Below are 23,146 nucleotides of genomic sequence, written 5' to 3'. Positions count from 1 at the left end.
TGTTTCACAGAACTGTTAGGCTCTTAGCCAATCAATAAACTGATTGAACAAGTTTGTTTAACTCTCCAACTATTTATAACTCTAAAATTAGGAGACCTAATTCCAAATACAATGAGCACCAACTACTGTAATTGCTTAAAGAAGGACATTTATAAGTAAGAGAAAAATAGTATTTCTACAATAATTCAATTTTAAATGGATGGGTTTCAATTGTTTGAGTTTTTAATATTTTAAAATATAGCCTTTTTATTAATCTAGATTAAATCAGTAAGTCAAGGAAACAGTTATTGAGACCCTATTATGTTATGTGCCCTGAAGAATACATCAGTATAAGGCATGATCCCTGCCCTTAGGAGTTAATAATACCTATAATAATAAAAGCATAGTATGATAATCAGACTGGACGTCCTTCCAGAAGTCCTTCCTTCTGGACAAAGCCGCAGCGAGCGGGGGCAGAGGCACAGGCGGGTGGGGGCTGCGGCGGCAGCAGGAGGGGGCTGTGGCAGAGGTGGCAGAGGCAGCAGAGGGCCATGGCAGCGGCAAGCGGAGGCCGCAACAGAGGCCCCCCTGGCCGTGGCCACACAGCAGGCAGGGGCCGGGGCCAAGACCCTTGCATGAATTTCGTGCATTGGGCCTCTAGTAAATATATAAAATAATAACTACTGTCTATTGCTGCTTTTGCCATATAGTGGCGGAGTTGGATAGTAGTAGCAAAGACTGTATGGCCCACAAAACCTAACAATTTACTGTCTGGCCCTTAACAGAAAATGTTTGCCAACCCCTGCTTTTTAAAAATTATTCTTGACTGGAATAAGAGGGCAGACTAAAAAACACTAAACACAATAAAATTTTATTATATCTAGCAAGCTTTTAAAAAACTATAATTTTTTACTATAAACACTCAGCTTTCACTATAAAACATTAGCCTGGCTGATGGTAAAGTAAAACTTGCAGACTGTGTCTACTAAGGAAAATATATTAGAATCTTTAGGGTAGTGAAGTAAGATGTTTATCAAAGGGGAGGGGGCATGTGTTTTAAAAGGCTGAGGAAGACTTTAATAATCATACCTCTATACTGTCCAGCTTGACTCACTACTCCTGGCCATAAATGACTTTGGCTGTTTCCCAAAATCAAATGTACCCTGAAAGTACTCGATTCTCATTATTTGCCATAGTTATGTTCCATAAAGTTGCTGTGGATGCTGAATTAGTGAATACTGAATCATTTTCCCTAAGGGAAATGCAGAGTTAAGTCAACTCATCAATAGATAACCTTGTTTTATGTGTGTTTATGCTTAACGGTACCTTAGTAGTTACTATAACATTGAACTCAAGACCAACAGCACTATAACTCATGCCTGAATAAAGCTTACTTAAAACATGTATTCTCTCCATAAGGCACATCACAGGCTTCCTATGCTTAGGAACACAATTTAGATAGCATTTCAGCACTACACCGAAACATTTCTTTAAACAGTGAAATCACCAAGAGCACAAAAATGCAAAAAAATGTAAAAGTACACTTAATAGTCTACAAAAACTTGTTTACAATATGATAACTGAAATAATAAAGCTAAGCAAGCACTGCCTTGTTGGACCCAGCTAGGAACATAGGACTCAAATTTATTTTGTCCATGCTCATGTCTGAAAAAAAAAAAAATCTGTGAAGCACTCCAACTGCTTGATTTCAGAGTTACAATTAGATTTTGGGGTTAGTGAACAAATTCGAAAGTACAGAATTGGTAAATAATGAAGTATCAACTGTATAATGATGTACTACTACGGATAACCTTCTAAATCAATTATGATGCTTAAAAATTATTTTTAAGCAAGAGCAAATTAATAAGTACACAGGCACCCAAAGTAATGTCTTTAAAATAATATTTCTTTAGTATATATAAAGTGAATGGTGTGTGTATAACTTCCTTCCCTACGCCACACTTAGTTTACTACTGCTTTGAGACTCAGCCTCTAGTTGGCCAAATCTTACTCCCAGCTTGGGTTAGGTTCCCCTGACCTTGAGTTCCCATATTTTTCCCAGTATCTCTATTCTGTCACAACTACATAACTATCTGTTTGCTTATGCCTTGCACACTGAGAGATTGTAACCTCCCTGAGAGATCCTGTTTTTGGTTTTCTCTAAATCTTATTTTCTAGTACGAGGCCTTATCTATAATATATTGCTGTTCAGTTAACTTTTAATGCGTGAAAATAATTCAATGACATGAGTAATTATGAGGACCTAAATAAAATGACTATGAAATAAAAAGACAAATGGCTAAAGTAATCAAGAGATAGAATATGTACAATTTGCCAACTAAATGTGGAAATTTGGAAAAATTTTAGATTGCCCTGGTTTCCAGATTGAACAAAGATGTGCACAGTTTGCCCTAGCTGGTTTGGCTCACTGGCTAGATTGTCGGCCTGCGAACTGAAAGGTCCCAGGTTCAATTCCAGTCAAGGGCACATGTCCGGGTTGTGGGCTCGATCCCCAATAGGGGACTTGCAGGAGGCAGCCGATCCATGATTCTCTCTCATCGTGGACGTTTCTATCTCTCTCTCCCTCTTTCTTCCTCTCTGAAATCAATAAAAATATATCTATTTTAAAAAGATGTGCATAGTTGAACTACTAATGAAAGTATCCTATATAATAAAAGGCTAATATGCAAATCAACCAAATGGCAGAACGACCGGTTGCTATGATGTGCACTGACCACCAGGGGGCAGACGCTCAATGCAGAAGCTGCCCCCTGGAGATCAGTGTGCTCCCATAGGAGGAGCGCTGCTCAGCTAGAAGCCAGGCTTACAGCTGGCAAGAACAGCGGCAGTGGCGGGAGCCTCTCCCACCTCTGCGACAGCGCTAAGGATGCCTGACTGACAGCGTAGGCCCACTCCCCATGGGAGCCATCAGTCAGACATTCCCCAAGGACTCCCAGACTGCAAGAGGGCGCAGGCTGGGCTGAAGGAACACCCCCTCCCCCCAGTGCACCAATTTCGTGCACCGGGCCTTTAGCAGAATATAAGAATACATTTGAAGAGAAAGGTAAGTTCTGTTAGAACATGCCTATGATCCTATTAATCACCCCTTCATCTCTGCTACTTTCATACTTGGTAAAATTCATTGCTTGAACTATATTCCTAATTACTACCTGTGTTGTAATAACTTGTTTCTCTAACTTCCCTATAATAATGTAAGATCAAACAGGGCAAGGCTTACTTAATTTTTGATTCCCAAAAACCTAGTACAACAATATTCAATTAAATTAAATATGGATAAAGGTGTCTAGGAAAGAATTGGATATTCTAAACTGGGATTTAGGAAAAAAGTCTTAGCTGGAGATAAAGATTTAGAAAAGATTGTAACACAGGTAGTATTTTAAAGTGTAAAAGAGGGATAATTTTTGAAAGAATCAAAGACAATGTGGAATGGATAATTTTTGAAAGAATCAAAGAGAACTTTCAGATGGTCAGCATTTAAGGGGCACATCAATCAAAAACTGATGATGAGCCCAGCCTATGTAGCTCAGTGGTTGAGTGTCGACCCATGCAACAAGAGGTCACTGGTTCGATTCCCAGTCAGGGCACATGCCCAGGTGTAGGGCTCGATCCCCAGTGTGGGACATGCAGAAAGCAGCTGATCAATGATTTTCTCTCATCATTGATGTTTCTCTCTCTCTCTCTCTCACCCTCTCCCTTCCTTTTAAATATTTTTTTAAAAGAACCTTCATATGCCAAGACACCTTTCTAGGTACTGAGGATACAATATAAATATAAAATCCATGCCTTTACATTCTAATGGGGAAGATAAAATTTTATTTTTTAAAATAATTAAAAACAATTTTAAAAATATTATATAGAATATTAGATGGTGGTAGGAGCTAAGGAAAGTAAAGAAAGGAAGAGAATTAAAATTTTAGATGGGGTGGCCAGAAATGGGTTTAAAAGGTTGAGAAATGACATTTGCACCATGACCTGAAAGAGGAAAGGAGGAAAGCTATGTATATAAGTGGGAGTAGAATATACCAGGTAGAGGTAAATATTAAAAAATGCTAGACATCTTTGAGGTGCTGCTATGTCAGAATGATGAAGTGGGAGTGGTGAAAAAATTAGAAGGCAGTCAGAAAAATAATACATGGCTAAATGGTGTGGAGTCTTGTAAACTACTGAAGACAGACTTCTATACGGGAAAATAAGAAGCCACTGAAATTTTACGCAGGATGCCAAAATCACTGGCTTCTGTGTTAAGAATGGAGTGGAAAAGAATGATAAAGACTAAAGAGAATGCACTGCAATATTTCAGGTGGTTTGGACCATGATGTAGCCATTTTATTTATTTTAAAAGTCGAATAAATAGGACTTCCTGATGAATCAGATGTGGGATATGAGAGAAATCAATAATGACTGCAAGGTTCTTCAGCTTCAGCAAACTGAAAGAACAAATTTATTATTTACTAAAATAGGAAGACAGAAGAGCTGGAGGGGGAAATTGAGTTTAACACTGAACATATTAAGTGGAAGATGCCTATTAAACTTACAAATGGTAATGTCTAAGAGGCAATTGAATATAGGAGTCTGGTTTACATAAAGCAGTCCAGAGGGAAGATAAAAAATTTGGAGTAAAGATGATTTTTAAAACCATGAGACAAAAGATTATACTAAAAAAAAAAAAAAAACCCAAGAACAGAATTCTAAGGGTCACAAATGTAGTAGTAATAACTATTACCAGGAAAGTGGGGCCCCAGATAAATCTTAATTATTCAAAACCAAATATGATACTTGCTAGAATAAGCCTGTGGGATTAGCTGAGTTCAATTGGTATCCAGAGGAAGAGGGTAGAAGAAAGAGAAGAAACTTTCTTCTTCAACTTTACAATCATGACTACATAACACCGGGAACTGTGGCAACCATTATGCAATCATTAGGGGCACTAAACCACATACTAAGGATAGCAGAGGATAGATTAAAAAAAAATACAAACAAACAAAAAAACCTCATATATTGAGCTGCTAAATCAACCAGTCCTAGAGCCATTCTGGATATGGATTTTTAGGTTATTTCATAAGAATTTTCATTACATACAGGCAATAGTATCTGCTTACAATACTGTCATTTAATTTTTATTACAATGCGTAGGGTACCAAAGAACAAACTGAGACTATAAAAAAAAAAAAAGTAAAACTTGGAAAAGTTAAATAACTTGAACTTATGTAGCAAATGGTGAATTGAAGCTCATCTAACTCCAAAGTCTATTTCAAGTGATTTAATAATAGTGGATTAAAAAAAAAAAAAGCATACCACACCTGCTACCCCTTGGCCCTGCAGCCATTCACAACTATTGGCTTTTACCTGCAGGCACTAGTGAGTTTGTAGCAAAAAAAAAAATGGGAGGGGGGGAAGGGGGAACTCTTAAGTCATATAAACAATCTCAGTTGATAAAAAAATAAAAAGAGAGTAGTGGATTTAAAGAGTGGATACAACTAAAAGACAAAGGAGAATGGGAAATGAGAATTCTTGAAGTGAATGGCAAATTAGGCCAGGAAGTAACAGAGACTGAAAGAAAAGGGAAATGACCTAGCCAGTTTGGCTCAGTGGATAGTGTCAGCCTGCAGACCGAAGGGTCCCAGGTTCAGTTCCAGTCAAGGACACACACCTCGGGTTGCAGGCTCCTACCCAGCCTGGGCCCTGGTCAGGGCTCATGCAGGAGGCAACCAATCAATGTGTTTCTCTCACATCAATATTTCTGTCTTCCCCTCTCTCTAAAAAAATCAATGGGAAAATATCCTCGGGTGAGGATTAAAAAAAAGCAGGGTTGGGGGAGTGTCAAAAGGCTAGAAGAACAGATAGAGTATATTAGTAAACTAGAGGCCTGGTGCACAAAATTCATGGATGGATAGGGTCCCTAGGCTTGGCCAGTGATCAGGGCCAATTGGGGCCTTCCGGCTGCCGGCCGGGGCCTTCCTTCATTCCGCACCGCCCCCTGGTGGTCATCGCACTTCATAGTGAGCGGTTGAACTCCCAGTCGAACTCCCAGTCAGTCGAACTCCCGAGGGGACAATTTGAATATTAGCCTTTTATTATATAGGATAAGCTAACGTGATAATAGCTCTTCTTAAGAGAATACTAGAGTTGAAGATTTTAATTTTTTTAATAGTCTGAATCAAGACTAAATGTAGGCTGTAGCCATGAGTAGGGAGAGATGTGCATTTTGAGTGGCCAAGGATTAATATTTACTAACATCTACTATGTGGAATGTTATTTTATGCACCTGGTATACAGTAGTGATTAAAATAGACAGGTGCTCTGTAAGTTCACACTCTGATGTGAAGAACAGACAATAAACAAGGAACTAGAACTTTGATGTGTATGCAGTTTGGGACCAGCACAGTCAGAGACTTACACTCAGAGGTATCTGATTTGAGATTAAAATCTCTGGTGGTGGCATGGTCAGTAACTGAGGCCTTTACTCAAGGTTACAAACAGAACACAAGAATTGAGTGATAATCAGGAAGACAATGACTAGCAATTATGTGATTTCAAATAATTTTACATACTCACACTAGGTAATGTTTAATGAATAAACGATCTAATTACTAAGCTTCTCCCATTCCACCTTATCAACCCACTGCTTAACACGTTAAGTGCCCAGCCTTTCCAGACAGAAAGTATAGTGTCAGTCACCGGTGACTGACAGGGCACTTAACGCGTTAATAAATTACAGATTATTCTTTTATTAGGCTGATGCAAATAACTACCTGAAAACAAATATGGAGCCTTTGCACAGTGATTCATGGTTTCATTCAACATTCACACACTAGAATAAGCTCCATGAAGGTAAGGATATTGTCTATTTTGTTCACTGCTGTATATCTAGCACCTAGAACAATGCCCAACATTTTTACTGAACTGGATAATGAATAATTAATAAACACCTACTGAATGTCAGGTATTTTGTTAATTTCAAAAGTAGATAAGATAGTCCTGCCCTTAAGGAGTTTAGCATTTAAAGGTTTTTTATTTTATTTTATTTCTTTTTGCATTTAAAGACTTTTTTTTTTTTACCTTGATTGAAGCAAAGCAACACAACACGCTGCTGCTTCACCCAAAAGCGGTGTTTTTCCTTTGCCCTTTCTTGACGTCTCAGTGGATCATCAGCAAAAGGCCCAACGGCATTAAAGACTCTTAACTGCCTTGGCCAGGTAGCTCAGTTGGTTAGAGCTAGCTGGAAAATAATACAATAATTAATAAATAATAATACAATAAGTTGTGCTTCGTGTACTCACAACTGTAAACCTATTTTTGCCCAATCCTGTATATAGTTAAGGAGCAAAGTTGTTAAACTTAAAGTAGTATCTGTCCTGGATAAAAGAAATTTATTTTAGACTACATATGTTTTTAAACTTAGAACACAAACTACCATTCTACCTAAAAATATTAGTATTTGTATCATTAGGTACTACAGTTAGATGACCTGTTTTAAACAATGATTATGATAATGCAAAGAAAAATAATTAGTTCAGATGCTTCTTCTAAAAACTTTAATTCCTTCTTTCCTTCTCAAATCCTTGCAAATACATTATTTTTTAAAAATGAAATGAGAATATCGGTTAATATGAAGCAACATAAAAGAATAAAACAGAATCAAAAGTCAAATTCCAAGGAGATCACGGCTATAAATAGAAATATGGAAATGTCAGGACAGAGAAGAAAAGTTCCACTAAAAAAGAACAAAACTGTGTGCCAAGGGAGTTTTATATCTCATATCATCCATCGTCAGTTAAAGATTTCATGTGCAAATAGTCTAATAATCTATTTCAAAAAAATAAATGAGTGCCCTAGCTGGTTTGGCTCGGTGGATAGGGCGTCAGCCTGCAGTTTGAAGGGTCCTGGGTTTGATTCCAGTCAAGGAACATGCCCAGGTTGCAGGCTCAATCCCCAGTGTGGGGCAGGAGGCAGCCAATCAATGATTCTCTCTCATCACTGATACTTCTATCTCTCTCTCCCTCTTTCTCCTTCTCTGAAATCAATAAAAATATATTTTGAAAAAGTAAATAAAGATAAATAAATAAATAAATAAATAAATAAATAAGAGTGAGTCCCAGTCAGGTTGCTCAGTTGGTTTGAGTGTCAGCCAATACATCAAGGTTGCAGGTTAGATTCCAGGCCAGGAAACATACAGAAACAACCAATGAATGCATAAATAAGTGGAACAACAAATTGATGCCTCTCTCTCTCTCTCTCAAATCAATCAGTAATATATACTAGAGGGGGAGGGGGCACTGGGGAGGGGGCGCGTCCCTCAGCCCAGCCTGTGCTCTCTCGCAGTCCAGGACCCCTCGCTCCTTACCGCCCGCCTGCTCGCTGCTCTTTACTGCTCAGCTCACTGCTCCTTAACGCTGCCGCGGAGGCAGGAGAGGCTCCTGCCACTGCCACTGCGCTCACCAGCAGTGAGCCCAGCTTCTGGTTGAGCAGCACACTGACCACCAAGGGACAGCTCCTGCATTAAGCGTCTGCCCCCTGGTGGTCAGTGCACATCATAGTGACTGGTCGCTCCGCTGTTCTGTCGATTTGCATATTAACGTTTTATTATATAGCAGGGGTGGGCAACCCCTGGCACGAGTGCCAAACATGGCAAGCCAGTAACTTTTGCTGGCACAAGAAACCCTCTCTTATAATCTTCCATTTACAATTTTTTTCTTAATGTCGACTTCATTTTTCAGATAAATTCAGTGTAGGTGCATCTTAGATAAATAATTTTACATAACAAGTTATCTTAAAGACCATAGACATGGATTGACGAGAGAGGGGAAGAGCAATTTCTACGCATCTGCCTTAACTCTCCCTGCCTTCCTAGATCCGACCAGTGTTTCGGTTTCATCCACATTTGCTTGTGAATCTTTGTTCTCAGTGATGAACTTTGTTAAGTCTCGTAATAGGAGTAGCCTGACGGATGAAAGTAGTAGCTCATGCATATCTCTGAAGGTCACGAAATATAAACCTGATGTAAAATCTCTGTCATCAGTGATGCAGCAGCAAAAGTCCCACTGATAATATCAAACGGAGTCTTAAAGTTTTCTGTCGGACTATCAGTGTACATGCATACATTAAAAAATAAATGTATTTTTCATCATCATATACTGTGTTTTTGTCGCTCGAATGAATTTTACTATTTCTTCAAGGTTCTTCACATACGTACACCTTAAGAGATATCAAGCAGGCATAACATGTTCTCAAAAAATTAGGATTGGCACGCAGAAGAATTTTGAGTCAGAGATTTTGCTGGTTTTGGCACGCACTCACAAAAAGGTTGCCCACCCGTTATATAGGATAAAACAGGGGTCCTCAAACTTTTTAAACAGGGGGCCAGTTCACTGTCCCTCAGACCGTTGGAGGGCCGGACTATAGTTTTAAAAAATACTATGAACAAATTCCTATGCACACTGCACATATCTTATTTTGAAGTAAAAAAACAAAACGGGAACAAATACAATATTTGTATTTGCATGTGGCCGCGGGCCCCCTGCTATAGGGTGTAATGGTGCAGCCTGTTGGTCACCTGATCTGGACACTCAAGTTCACCCTTCATGTGGGCTGCGTGCACTCTCCTGTTGTAGTTGAGCCTGATTGCTGTTGGCACATCGACGACATTTACCCCCAGGCCAATTGATTTGAAGGACTGACTGAGACCACAGAGCATCTGCTGTCCAGGTGCAGACCCAATGAAGTGGGAAATGCTTTAGGAGGGCTCTGGTGCCCATGGGTGTGCTGCTGGTGGAGGTGGTTGGGTGGTACTCTGGATTGGTCTGAAGCTGCCCCCTGGGTGCAATGGCTCTGGGTTCTCCCAGGAGGTGCAGGCCAAGATCAGCCACCTCTGTCCTGCTTAGGACATAAGCTACAAAGCAATCTTAGGTGGCTGCTACTTGTGCTGAGTTTGTAGGTGCCTGGGAGAAACCATACTGCAAACGAAGGCCAGCTACCACTAATGCTGAACTTTGGGCCATTTAGCAAGATAGGCAAGGCATGCCAAGATCAGATGCTGCTTGTTAGGGGCTTGAGAACCTTTGAGAGATTTTAGGAAAGTCCACAGCATGAGTCAGGACAGGCCAATTTTATTTAAAAGCCACTGGAAGGGTATTGGGTAGTCCCTCAAGTTGGTTGTGTTGGTGTTTCAGGAAAGCACCACTGTGGAGGCTGGACTCAACAAAGGAACAGTGCTATTTGCCAGCACTTCTGTTTTGGAGAAAGCTGCCCCTTCAGCCCTGTTTCTCCCTGTATGTTCCTGGTGCCTTTTGAACTGCTGCCCCAGTGCTGGAGCTCAGAGTGAGTCCAAGTAGGTCCATGCACGAGGTCTTTAAGAGAAACGCCTGACACTCCAGCTCACTCTGCCATAATCCCCACTTGTTTCCACAGCCAGAAGTTATGAGGACTTCTCTTCCTAGCACTGGAACTCGGGGCTGGGGGGCCTGGTGTGGGATTGAGACACCGTAGCTCCACAGGCAGGACCACTGCAGCTGAGATATCCCTCTTGACTTTTAACTGCCACATGTGAGTGTGGGGCCAGCACATTCAGTGCCTCCGTCCCTCCCACCAGTCTCCATGTGGCTTCTTTATATCCTTAGTTATGATTTCTGTTCAGCTAGATTTTAGGCAGTTCTGAATGATGGTTGTTCTGCAGTTTAGATATCATTTTGATGTGGTTGTGGGAGGATGTGAGCACCGCATTTACCTACTCTGCCTTCTTGACTAGAAGCCTCCAAGTCTGCTATTCTAAGAAAAGAGTAAGTGAAGCTACTCTTCAGTGCCACGTAGCGTCAAAGGCCCCCAATGTTCATAATTATATACACTCAACATTTTTTAATCTCTAGATTTACAGGAAAGTCTTAGTATGATAACAATGAATTCAATTTCATACTTATTAAGCTTTTATCAACATAAAAGCACTAAGCCATACTGACCAAACCAAAGGATAAGATCCAGTCCTTGACCAGCCCTCTCTTATGCCGAAGGGAAAGTGGAGAGAACAAGATCTCTGTATTCAGAATATTTACTACAGTCTAGCTGGGGAAACAAAATTTAATTCTGCAAACATTTATTAAATTCTTTCTGCAGAAAGTGCAGTTTTCAAACTTAGATAAGCATAATAATCAACTATGATGTTATTGTTTTAAAAAGCCTCTGATGAAACGTGTGTTGATAGGGAAAATAAGTAGATGCTCTTGCCCTGGCCAGTGTGGCTCAATTGGTTGGAGTGGCGTCCTGTATACCAAAAGGCTGTGGGTTCCATTTCTAGTCAGGGCACATACCTAGGTTATGAGTTCAATCGGGGTGTGTATGGAAGGCAACGAATCGATGTTCTCTCTCTCACATCAATGTTTCTCTCTCCCTTCTCCTCTAAAATATGCTTATCCTCAGGTGAGGATTAAAAACAAAAATATAGATGTCCTAAAACAGGGGTGGGAAAACTTTTTGACTCGAGGGCCACAATGGGTTCTTAAACTGGACCGAAGGGCAGAAACAAAAGCATGGATGGAGTGTTTGTGTGAACTAATATAAATTCAAAGTAAACATCATTACATAAAAGGGTACGGTCTTTTTTTTTTCTAGTTTTATTCATTTCAAAAGGGGCCGGATCCGGCCCGCAGGCCATAGTTTGCCCACGGCTGTCCTAAAACATGATTCTCCAGATGAGGCCAAGTATCCACATTTTTAAAAAGCACCCAAGATGCAGCTGGTGGCCCTTATTTAAGTGCCCAGCCTGTTTTGTCTTCCGGACGCAAAGTATAGTGTCAAAGTATAGTCCCCCACCGGTGACTGACAGGGCGCTTAATGTGTTAAGAAATACTGCCCCAGCCCAGCCGGCATAGCTCAGTGTTTGAGTGTCAACCTATGAACCAGGAGGTCACGGTTCGATTCTGGTCAGGGCATTCCCGGGTTGTGGGCTCTATCCCCAGTGGGGGGCATGCAGGAGGCAGCCAATTAATGATTCTCTCTCATCACTGATATTTTGATCTCTCTCTCCCTCTTCTTTCCTCTCTGAAATCAATAAAAATATATTATTTAAAAATAAATAAAGATAGCCCTAGCCTAGAACAAAAAGTTGATTGGGTTAAAAAAATAGAAAATGTGGACATTTACACTATGGAATACTATGCAGATGTAAAAAAGAGGGACCTCTTAGACTTTGGGACAGCATGGATGAACCTGGAAAATATTATGCTATGTGAAATAAGCCAAACTGAAAAAGACAAATATCACATGATCTCACTTATTTTCGGAATCTAATGAACAAAATGAAATGACCAACAAAACAAGACCTGAAGCATGAGGCATGGAACAGACTGACATACCTTGATGTGGGGTTGGGGAGATGAGAAGAGATAAACCAAAGAACCTATATACTTACTAGAGGTCTGGTGCACAAATTCGTGCATGGGTGGGGTCCCTTGGCCGGGCCAGCGATCGGGGCGTCTCACCCAGTCTGGACTGGGGCGGGGCGGGGCGGGGTGGGCCAGCCAGGGGGAGGGGCCACGGGAGGTTGGCTGTGAGAGCACACTGAGCACCAGGGGGCAGGTCCTGCATTGAGCGTCTGCCCCTGGTGGTTTGTGCGCATCACAGCAACCAATCATTCGCTAGAACAGTCGTAAAGGTCACTTAGGCTTTTATATATATAGATATGCATAGCCCATGGACATGGGCAATAGGGTAGTGAAGAACTGGGGGTGGGTAGAGGCTAAAAGGAGGTTAGAAAGGGGGAGAAAAAGGGAGATATCTGTAATACTATCAACAATAAAAAATATTTTTTTAAAAAAGTATGCCTCGCCCTAACTGGTTTGGCTCAGTGGATAGAGCGTTGGCCTGCGGACTGGAGGGTCCCAGGTTCGATTCTGGTCAAGGGCTTGTACCTTGGTTGCGGGCGCATCCCCAGTGGGGGGCGTGCGGGAGGCAGCTGATCGATGTCTCTCTCTCATCGATGTTTGTAACTCTCTACCCCTCTCCCTTCCTCTCTGTGAAAAATCAATAAAATATATATTTTTTTTAAAAAGTATGCCTCCCCCCAAAAATATTTGACCTCTCATTAATAATACACAAGACATGTCTCTTAACCAACCTTTTGCCACATTAGACTCAATGAGAGGATTACAGTATACTGTGATGGAATTTTAGTTAAACCCCTATTGATTAAAAAATGTATTTAATCAGATTTGAAATAAAACATATTTTTAAAAAGACAATGTTTCTAGACCTCAAGGTCTCAAGACTATGTATATACCCATAATAACTCCAGAACAAACTTTATGAAAAATAAGCAAAAGTCAGACACAGCATGTAGACTTCAGTTCTATTTCAGTGGTTCTCAAGTATGGATCAACCTAGGAAATTTTTACAGATATTGAAGAATTACATTAGTTTCTGGGTGTGGGGGTTTGGGCTCAACCTTAAATTTAGAAAAGCTTCCTATAACTAATGCAGACAACCACTGAACTGAGTAAGACATCACTGGAATTAGGTTACGTCTCATAAAAAAACATTTTTTATATAGATCTTTAGTTGGCTAAAAATTTCATGAAAAAGATAAATATAATAGAAGTGAAAACTGATGTATAAATAGATGATCCAAGTAGTGAAGAAAAATAAAAAACATTTTTTAACCACAAAGTAAGAATAAGAACAGTAAATATATTAATTTATTTTAGACATTTTAGTCTTGAGGCAAAATGCAAAATGTTTTGGAGGTAGTTGCAGACACAGGTTTGAAAACACATGTGGGGAATAAACACAGAACCAATTTATAGGAAATTATGAAACCAAATGTATGTATAACATATATATATTCTGCAGTTTCATTTTATATTATACTAGAGGCCCAGTGCACAAAATTCGTGCACTGAGGAAGGGTGTCCCTCAGCCCATTCTGCATCCTCTCCAATCTGGGACCCCTTGGGAGATGTCTGACTGCCAGTTTAGGCCCACAGGGATCGGGCCTAAACCGGTAGTTGGACATCCCTCTCACAATCCAGGACTGCTGGTTCCCAACCGCTCGCCTGCCTGCCAGCCTGATCACCCCCTAACCACTCCCCTGCCAGCCTGATCGATGCCTAACTGCTCCCCTGCTGGCCCAATTGCCTGCAACTGCCCTCCCCTGCAGGCTTGGTCGCCCCCGCAGGGCTGGTCCCCCCCAAGTACCCTCTCCTGCAGGCCTGGTCACCCCCGCAGGTCTGGTCCCCCCCAACTGCCCTCTCCTGCAGGCCTGGTCCCTCCCAACTGTCCTCTCCTGCTGGCCTGGTCCCCCCCAACTGCCCTCCCCTGCAGGCCTGGTTCCCCCCCCAACTGCTCTCTCCTGCAGGCCTGGTCCCCCAACTGCCCTCCCCTGCTGGCCTGGTTGCCCCTAACTGCCCTCCCCTGCTGGCCTGATCACCCACAACTGCCATCCCCTGCCAGCCATCTTTGACCACATGGGGGCAGAATCTTGTGCAAGGGTGTGATGGTCAATTTGCATATTAACTCTTTGTATATAGGATTCTGAAGCATTATATATCAGTTTTATTGTAACTTATTAGAATACATGCTGTAGAATTAGCTAAAGTCACTCAAAAACTGGGCGATGGAGGCCAGTTTTTTGAAACAAATATTTTCAGGAATCCCAAATTTTTCAATATAGCATTATCCCTAAAGTAATGGGAAGCTGGGAGAGTTGTAGCTTATCAGCAAGGACAGGCAGCTCTAAACTTTTCTCACTAAATACTGATTTTCAATTTCATATATTCTATGATGCTGCATTACAGCTCCTATGATCCTGGTCAAGGGAAAGACCCTGTTTATAGACAGATGCCAACACATGTGTGCAACTAGCTAAGCAAGCATTCTGTATGCATTCAAAGAGGCCCTTTGCATGACACAGTAATGAGAGATGTTAATTCTTTCATTAGATTTGAAGAACCCTGTAAAGTCAGGAATGGTATTTTAGCAAACCTTTCCCTTCCATCTTCACTGAAGAGGTCCTAAAGGGAAAAGAAAATTTATCGTATTTTCACAAAGCATCTTTAATTGTTCCAAAAGATTAAATTATAAAGAATTTTACTCAGAATTCTCAGAAGAGTCTAATCTAAAAACTCTTAATATGCTTCATTTGGTAGATGGGAGCTATTTGCAGAGAAATCCAATATGCAGAAAAACAGTACAAATACTATAGGTGCTGTATGGAAATACAGGGGGGAAATGAAAATTAGTTAATCCTATCCTTGTTTTGAAGAGGCAAGGATAATTTAGTTAGCGATGTGGACTACAAATACATAAATGCCCTGAATAATGTATTTGAGAAATAATATTAATCATCATCAAATATATATGCACACATGTATATACACCATAAAGCACTACATACTCTAGATTACTAATCTACCCAAAGCAACTGACAATACAGAAAAATAGCTTCTATCAGGTTGTACAACACATGGGTTCTTTAAATTTTGTAAGTATTCTATATTTATTATCTTACATTAAGAGCTGCCTTTCCATGAATTTTGGCCTACGTCTTGACAAAAACTAATGTGCATGTTTTAAAAATCCAAGAAAGAAATAGTAAGTTGTGAACCACACCCTCAAAATTATAGAAATATTTATTACTTGGCTTTTTATAGATTCCTCCATTCCTTCAAGTCAGGCTGCCTGGGTTCAAATCACAGCTCTAACATTTACTAACAGGTGACTTTGGGATCAGTTAACTTATTTGTACCCCAGCAAAATGGAGATTTTAATAGCACCTCTCTCATAAACCATTATGAGAATGAATTAAATACATGCAAAGCACTGAAAACAATGTCCGATATACAGTGCTAGCTATTATTAGCTATTGTTGTTTTAGAGCAGGGGTGGGCATGCTTTTTGACTCGAAGGCCACAATGGGTTCTTAAACTGGACCAGAGGGCAGGAACAAAAGCATGGATGGGAGTGTTTGTGTGAACTAATATAAATTCAAAGTAAACATCATTACATAAAAGGGTACGGTCTTTTTTTTTTTAGTTTTATTCATTTCAAACGGGCCGGATCCGGCCCGCGGGCCATAGTTTGCCCACGGCTGCTTTAGAGTGTGTTATGCAGTAAAGGCACAGAAAAAGACGAAGCCCTCACTGTCATGAACCTTACAATCCAGTAGGAATTCTAAATAAACAATAAATGATATTATGGTATTATTACCATAATATTGTACATGAAAACAAATAGGAATCTCTAAATTTGAGAGTTTTGGACAGGCTCTCTGGGGGGGAGGGCGGGGGAGGTATTAGGCAAGAAGTGAGAAATGTTTCTGACAAAGAGAACAATATGTGCAAAAGCTCAGGGGCTCTACAGCAGGGAACCTCCAGCCCACGAGTCTTAGTATAAAGCCCACAAAATCATTTGGTCTGGCCCTGCCAAGTCATTAGGGGTGAATTAATTAAATGTTTGGCCAAATATAGCAGGTTGATTTTTAAGTTAATAATTTTGTATTGCCTGCAAATGGTGTTATAAATATCCAAGTGCCCCTTGGCAGAAAAAAGGTTCCCCACCCCTGCTTATGAATAGATGGGAATGACAAGGAGAATAAAAGACTCGATTTAGGACAAATCAATGGTCATGAGCAATATCCTAGTATTCATCAATTCTCTAATAGCCTTTCAATCAGGGCACACCATTAAGTTTGGCAGCCGAATCAGAGAATTTTCTAATAATTGAGGGTGAGACGATACTCTGGTAACTTCTGAAAGGGAAAACAGAAATCCCTGTAAAACATAATACTTTTTATAATCTTTTACTAGTGCTGTTGGCTTCTTTTCAGAAACAGATTAAATTACCTCCTCCTTTTGGTATGCTGGTAAAAGGAAGAAGCTGTGTGACTTACCAAAGGGTACATGGGTGGGATTTGAATCAAGATCCTCTGGGACCAAGTCCAGAGTCCTTTACACGTTATGGAGCTGATTCCAGTTTCAGACACTGGTCAAATTGTTATTCTCCACAATGTTCCAAAATTACATTTGTGTTAGCAACTTTGTCCTTTAAATGTAAATATTTCCTGCTTCCATTCATACCTTAGTCTGAAATAGAATCCTGGAAATTTAATCAGAAAGGATAAAAAAGTCATTAAGACCAAAGACCAACTTAATGATCAAATATCTTAACAACATTCTGGAGTATTTAGTTTAATTTAAAGTGGCCACTTTCCTCCTACCTAACCAGAATCTGTTGTGACTGCTCACTGAGAAAACACAGGCCTGGTTTAAATGATACAGAGTATAACATGAAGTTATCAGATTCTTCTGTAAGAGTTGTTAGGAGGTAGGTGATGGGTATAAAGATGGGGCAGTAGCCTGTAAAATTTTGCCTCTCTTAAAGTGCCTGTACAAAAAGTCATGTTGAATGATTTTTCTCCAATAGCTGTAAATAAGAATGTTAATACTGTACATAGATTTAGCAAATCCAGTAGTGAAAAGTTGTGCCAAGAATCACTCAGTCATTTGGTAACCAATAAATTAGAAGAAAAAATAGAAAATCTTACCAATATATTTACCAGCCCAACTTTTATTATCTTTGCTAATCTTTTCATTCTGTTATTTGGCAAGTCTAAATGCTCCTTGCTAGACTTCTTTAAGCTCAAAAGTACTGACTTTTGCTTCATTCTGAGGATGAAATATGGGATACCAATTTCTGTGATAAGAGTGTGACTATAATATAATTCAGCTGAATATTAGCCAACATATAAAAAGCACAATAAACTAATTTCAGGTCAGCTATGATGCATCCACAATAAAGAGAATTTGCATTGCAAAGGGGAATAAACTTAGTCAAGAAAAGTCTGATTTCATCAGTTATCATGAAAGTATCTAGAATAATCAGCAAAGTACAAATGGCTTTGAGACTGACTGGACTCAGAACGAACACACAAGTAGCCTAATCAAAAGTCACTGGTTATAGTCTTCCCAAAACTACTGCAAGATTTGAACATAGCTGTTTATCCCAAAAAATTTACAGATGCAAAGGACCATGCATTATTCTTTCCTGTCCTTATGATACACCAGAACCAAATTATATGTTTAATAATACCAATTTCCATTTGCATAACACTTTACAGCTTCTGAAATGCTCACAGATTTCTCATTCTAGGATAGCAAAATAGGTCATGCTTATTATGTAGATATCTGAGCACAGAGTCTAAGTCACTTGCACAATGTCACAGAACCAACTAAAATGTAGAGGCAGATTTTTTTCAATATTGGTTCATTCAACAAATAGCTAGAATACTAAGACTTTGTTTTAGGGCCTAGTCAATGGTAGATACATAAAAGTGGAAGAGAGACAACAAACAAGTAAACATACAGAACATAAGATTTTAGATAAACGCTTTAATTTTAGATAAATTTAGGTAAGTTTTAAATAAATGCTATAGAGAACATGGTAATGGATAGAGTGGTTGTAGAATAGCACAACCAGAGGTCAGAGATGTTCTAAGGAGGTTACAGCTGAACTAAGGCCCAAATGAGGATGACAAATCACCCATGTGAAGGTCTACAAAGGCATCCCAGGCAGAGGAAAACGTAAGTATAAAGCCCCAGGGGCAGCAAAGATCATGGACAACAAGGTGACCAGACAGCCGACGTGGAGTAAGAGGGGGAAGAGGGAAGAGGGTGCAGAGACAGTGGACTGGTTATATAGAGCCCTTAGACCACTCACTCCAGGAGGTAGGAGTCAAAGTGAAATTGGAGACATAGGTGGGATGATCTCATTTTCGTTTTAAAGAGATCTTTCAAGCTGCCAAAAGAAGAAACAACTGTAATACAATCCTCTAGCAACACCCCCTTGAGATTCAAAAGTACCAGTAACAGTCTATTCCTTAGAGAACATTCCTGCAGAGTGGATGCATGGGTACTTGTTACCTTTGAGACTTTACATGAGCATTATACACTTTTCTGTACAAAATTCCATTTTTAAAAGTAAATCGTACGGGTGTAAGGGTGTAAGCTGAAAAACCACCAGAACGCTTCTGTAACAGTCCCGGTGTGAGCTGATGGTACCTTGGGAGTAGCAGAAGTGAAAAGTAATGGGACTTGTAATATACATAGTTCAGAAGTATGGTAAATAAGTCTTCCTGATGGATGCAGGCAGGGGCAGGAATCAAGGCTAACCAGTGGTTCTCAATGTGGGATGGTTTTGCCTCCCAGGGGACATTTGTATTGTCTGAAGACATTTCTAGTTGTCACAATTGGTTGGGGCGGGGGGGGGTGGGGGGGGGGGGGGGAGTGGGTGATAAGCTACTGGCCTTTATGGGTAGAGGCCAAGAATGCTAAACATACTATCATGCACAGTAGTACTGCAAAACAAAGACTTACTTGGCTAAAAAGTATTATAGTGCTGAGGTCGAGAAATCCTGATCTAGACTGATTCCAACTGATTCCCATCCCAGAATATCCATATTTCCAGGAGAATCTACAACAAAACACCCCAAAACCTAGAAATGGCATTCCTTCTTTTCATTATTTAGGGACAAGTAAAACTGTTGTATACATGAAATAAAGTTTATTTGTTTAGAGATCAATTAAATCACTGTGGTTAACTCTACATTGATCAGATCTGATTGGTACATAAGTCTAACAAAATATAAAAAATCAATTACTGATTAATAAATGCCACTTGTTGAACACTTTCTCAAAATGCAAGTAGAAAACTTCTATTTGGCAACACCGCCCAACAGTGCTTTTAATTTTTCTTTCTACCAGCTGGTTTAATCTGCAGTCCAATACCTCCACTACTTCTCCAAATAAAAATTCCTCCCAAATCTAAAGAGATGGCTACAAACGCTGGAAAGATAATCAGAATGATAAATGGGTAAGATGGGAAGAAAATGATAATCCACTTATATGTATGTGCATATATATCTGTTTAGTTTTCTGTCTTCTTCTGGGCCTTGAGCAAACGGACACATTCGTTTTAGGTATCAGAAGACTGCAGCACGCATTTCTCTCAATCACTCGAAGACCAGCGATAGGAAAGATCCTCTATAGACCTCATTAACAAAACACAAAATGCCCAAGTTGGTAAAGTTCATTTTCCCTCCTTCTTCGTTATCTAAAAGGAGAGAATCTGGAAGAGGCCCCTGTGACAGTCTCCCACAGCACCCTCCGAGTCTGGGACTGCCGTTCATGCAGTAAACTCCGTGCCGTTTTACTGGGGAAGGTCTGAGGATCTGAAATTATTTGGTAACCGGAGTCGATAGCAGAAAAGACAAAAGTGATTATCTAGTCCGAAAAGGGCAGTTCTGAACATTACCGTCCATCTGCGTTCTCACAAGGTGGGGCTGGGGGAACCTATTTCTAAGAAGCTACAAGTCACTTTTGATTAAGAAAAGGATGCTGTTCTTTATTACAAGGATCTCAATGAAATTGGTCATGGACACATAGACGACGAGGTTACCAAATCTGGTTAAAACTGAGTTTTAGGAACAATTTACGTCTTTTAAAGGGTAAAAAAGAGGGGGGCGGGGGGACACAGCAGTCATATCATCACAGCCTCATCCGCATTATTTACGCAAAAGCATCTCACGTGGTAACAGGGCTCCGGCCTGAATTCACCCCCATTGGTGATAAAACTTAAATCATCTAACCATCTAGAAGTAAAATACAGGGGCACTTTACTACCCTGAAAATCATGCCGAGCTCCCGCTAGACCGGGTGGACGTTTTCGGGAGCATCACCTCGCGGCGACCAGCGAGCGCTCTTCCCTGGCGGTCTCCCGGCCGCAGTGACCTCAGGACGCTCGTGACGTCACCCTCTTGCCTACGGATACGCAGAATGACCCCCAACGTAAAATTCACCGACACTAACTCCCTCGGGCAGCGGCCGTTAAGCAGCTTTTCTTCAGGCTTTCAGACACTCGATCCCACCGCGGTCGCCGCGCCGACCTCTACTCCCTAAAGGGACAGCCACACAGCCTCAGCACGGGAACGCGCGAGCAGGGGGCCCTCACGAACCACATTCTCGCGAGACCTTAAACGCAATTCTCGCGACATCCGCCTGCGTGCCCGTCCCTTTTTTTTTTTTAGACCCCACCTCTACACAGCTACTTGCTTAGAAACATCGCGAGATTTGCTGCTTTCAATCTCCGCCCCTTTACGGCACGATGGTCGCACAAGAATGTGATAGAGGCTTCGCGGCCGCCATTTTCTTTCTTTCTTAGCAGTTGGCTGAGAGAAGGTCTGTGTGGAGAGCGGTAGCGGCCACGGTAGGGTAGAGATGGCAGACTATTCAACAGTCCCTCCACCCTCCTCTGGCTCAGCTGGCGGTGGAGGCGGCGGCGGCGGCGGCGGAGGCGTTAACGATGCTTTCAAAGATGCGCTGCAGAGAGCCCGGCAGGTAAGCCGGGGCCGCGCGGCGGGATCCCGACGGCTCACGGTAATTGGTCGCTGGCGGAGTAGGCCGCTACTTCTGTAGGCGCAGAGGAAGAGGGAAGACATGCTCTTCCGGGCTCTCAAATGTGCGGAGACTCACGTTTCCCCACGTTGGCGGTGCCGGTCAGAGGCTAGATTTAGGTTTCGTGTTCTTGCTGTCTCAGCCCGTGGGAACCCCAACGCGTGCCGCGCTCGGATGGCCTGGGCTCTCTGTCCTCCCCTGCGGCACACGCGCTCCTCTCTCTCAGGAGTGAGCATGTCCTCCTCCTCCTCAGATGGAGCACGGTCCCCCCCGTGGTAGAAAGCGCGCCTAGTTTCACACAATAGCGTGGAAGGTTCTGGCTGTGAGTTTCGTTTGGGAGGGAATCCGGGGTCTGCCCCCCCGGAGCCATGGGAAGGGGAGGGATATGCCGGGAGAGTGGTCTTCACGGCCCTTTCGCAGTTAGTCTGTCGGTGTCTTTCGCTTTCTCGGTGACGAGGAAGAGACTTGGGAAAGTACCGGATCCCGGGTGGGAGTGCTTCCTCGTGGCGGGATTTCCGTGTCCGCGAGAGACCAGTCCTTCCCCCCCCTTATTTCTCAAAATGGCTTCAGGCCCATTTTACCCCCAAATTTCCATTTGAATCTGCCTCTCTGTTCAGAGTCGTAAACTGACCACCTCTTTGTATTACGTAGGTGCATACATTTGCCCCGAAGGCACTTCTTTCACGTTCGAAAGCTTAAAAAAAAAAAAAAAAAAAAAAAAGCACATGTACCTCCGAAGTAAAGAGCTCTTCATTTGAACTTCCATCTTTATTGGGAAGTACGTTAATATCATTATAACTTTAAAATGTGTGCTATTGGTCTGGACTTGTATGTAAGCAAAATTGAGAGTCTTTCTCTCGTTATGACACTAGGCATAATAGGTGCCAGACATTTTTAGACCGTAGTGGTAAACGAATGGTAATCAGAAACTAATTTTGTGCTATGCTTTGATTGTATTAGGAGATCACTTAATTTTTCTTTTTTACCCTCCAGTTAAAGGACTATTTCAGTCAAAATCCATTAAATCGGTAGTGATGTAAAATATCGCTCTTACTTTTGTAATGTGAGCACATTATAAATAAAAATGTACCTGTTCTTGTTTATAGTCAGAATACTCAGGAGAGTCGAGGAAACGTCATCATTAATACTAACTCTACAGTTTTTTCACTTAATTTTCATTTATCCTGAACATGTTTTGAATAGTGACTGAGACATTTACATAATGACAGGACCTCTGTTAGTGGTGTTTTATTAGATTGGGTTGAAAGACTCCCCTGAATTATTTTTATTCCACCAGCATATTGAATTATTATGTGCCACACACTGTACTTAGATACTAGAGAATTTTTAAATGTGTGAATTGGGGTTTCTGGCTTCTAGGAACCAAATGCAAATGAGTGGTTTTCAGAAAGAAGTGGGCATAATAAGGACAGTTAGTTAATCTTTTTGTTCTATAAACATATATAGAGTTCCTACTATGAGTTAAGCACTGTACACACCACCAGCGAGTGGGGTGCCTAACTGCCAAAGTAAAGGACTGACACTTTAAGCAAGGCATTCAAGAATGTGTGGGAGTTTGACCAGTGGCGAAAAGAAGCAGCATGTGCAAAGGTATGAGGGTTTTTTGCCCTGACAAGAACCCAAGTATGAAGTCACTGGAGGATAGTGTTGGGTGAGGCAAGAAGTGAGAAAAGGTACAGATGTATACAACTTCG

General features: G+C 41.1%; 2 protein-coding genes and 1 non-coding gene across 20 annotated transcripts in view; 1 reads left to right on the top strand and 2 right to left on the bottom strand.

Moving 5' to 3' along the window:
* Positions 1-20,998, bottom strand: part of DNAJB4 (DnaJ heat shock protein family (Hsp40) member B4) — a 46,857-nt gene extending 25,859 nt beyond the window's left edge. Inside the window, exon 1 of one of the 4 annotated variants that reach the window (XM_070405450.1) lies at positions 20,841-20,998. The gene's annotated coding sequence lies outside the window, so the exon portion shown is untranslated. Of the gene's footprint in view, positions 1-16,873; positions 17,024-20,840 lie in introns of those variants that run through there. The other 3 variants (XM_070405452.1, XM_070405448.1, XM_070405451.1) reach the window with 3 other exon arrangements.
* On the bottom strand, positions 7,048-7,178 carry LOC139004700 (small nucleolar RNA SNORA21). Its single transcript, XR_011470541.1, has one exon. It is a non-coding gene; the product is annotated as a small nucleolar RNA SNORA21 (small nucleolar RNA).
* Positions 20,999-21,148: 150 nt separating the features above from the next.
* FUBP1 (far upstream element binding protein 1) overlaps positions 21,149-23,146 on the top strand; it is a 36,482-nt gene continuing 34,484 nt past the window's right edge. For 4 of the 15 annotated variants that reach the window (XM_070405443.1, XM_070405442.1, XM_070405436.1 and 1 more), the window contains exon 1: positions 21,150-21,374. In XM_070405443.1, the coding sequence (XP_070261544.1) occupies positions 21,255-21,374 (120 nt within the window). In that variant the 5' untranslated portion in view covers positions 21,150-21,254. Of the gene's footprint in view, positions 21,414-21,473; positions 22,210-23,146 lie in introns of those variants that run through there. The other 11 variants (XM_070405445.1, XM_070405438.1, XM_070405437.1 and 8 more) reach the window with 6 other exon arrangements.

This window comes from Myotis yumanensis, unplaced genomic scaffold (genome assembly GCF_028538775.1).
Source record: "Myotis yumanensis isolate MYYU_CA2020_CCGP unplaced genomic scaffold, mMyoYum1.0.hap1 SCAF_2, whole genome shotgun sequence".
Classification (NCBI taxonomy): Eukaryota; Metazoa; Chordata; class Mammalia; order Chiroptera; family Vespertilionidae; genus Myotis; species Myotis yumanensis.
The sequence above is the reverse complement of the archived record's forward strand: the minus strand, read 5'-3'. Positions and strand labels throughout refer to the sequence as shown.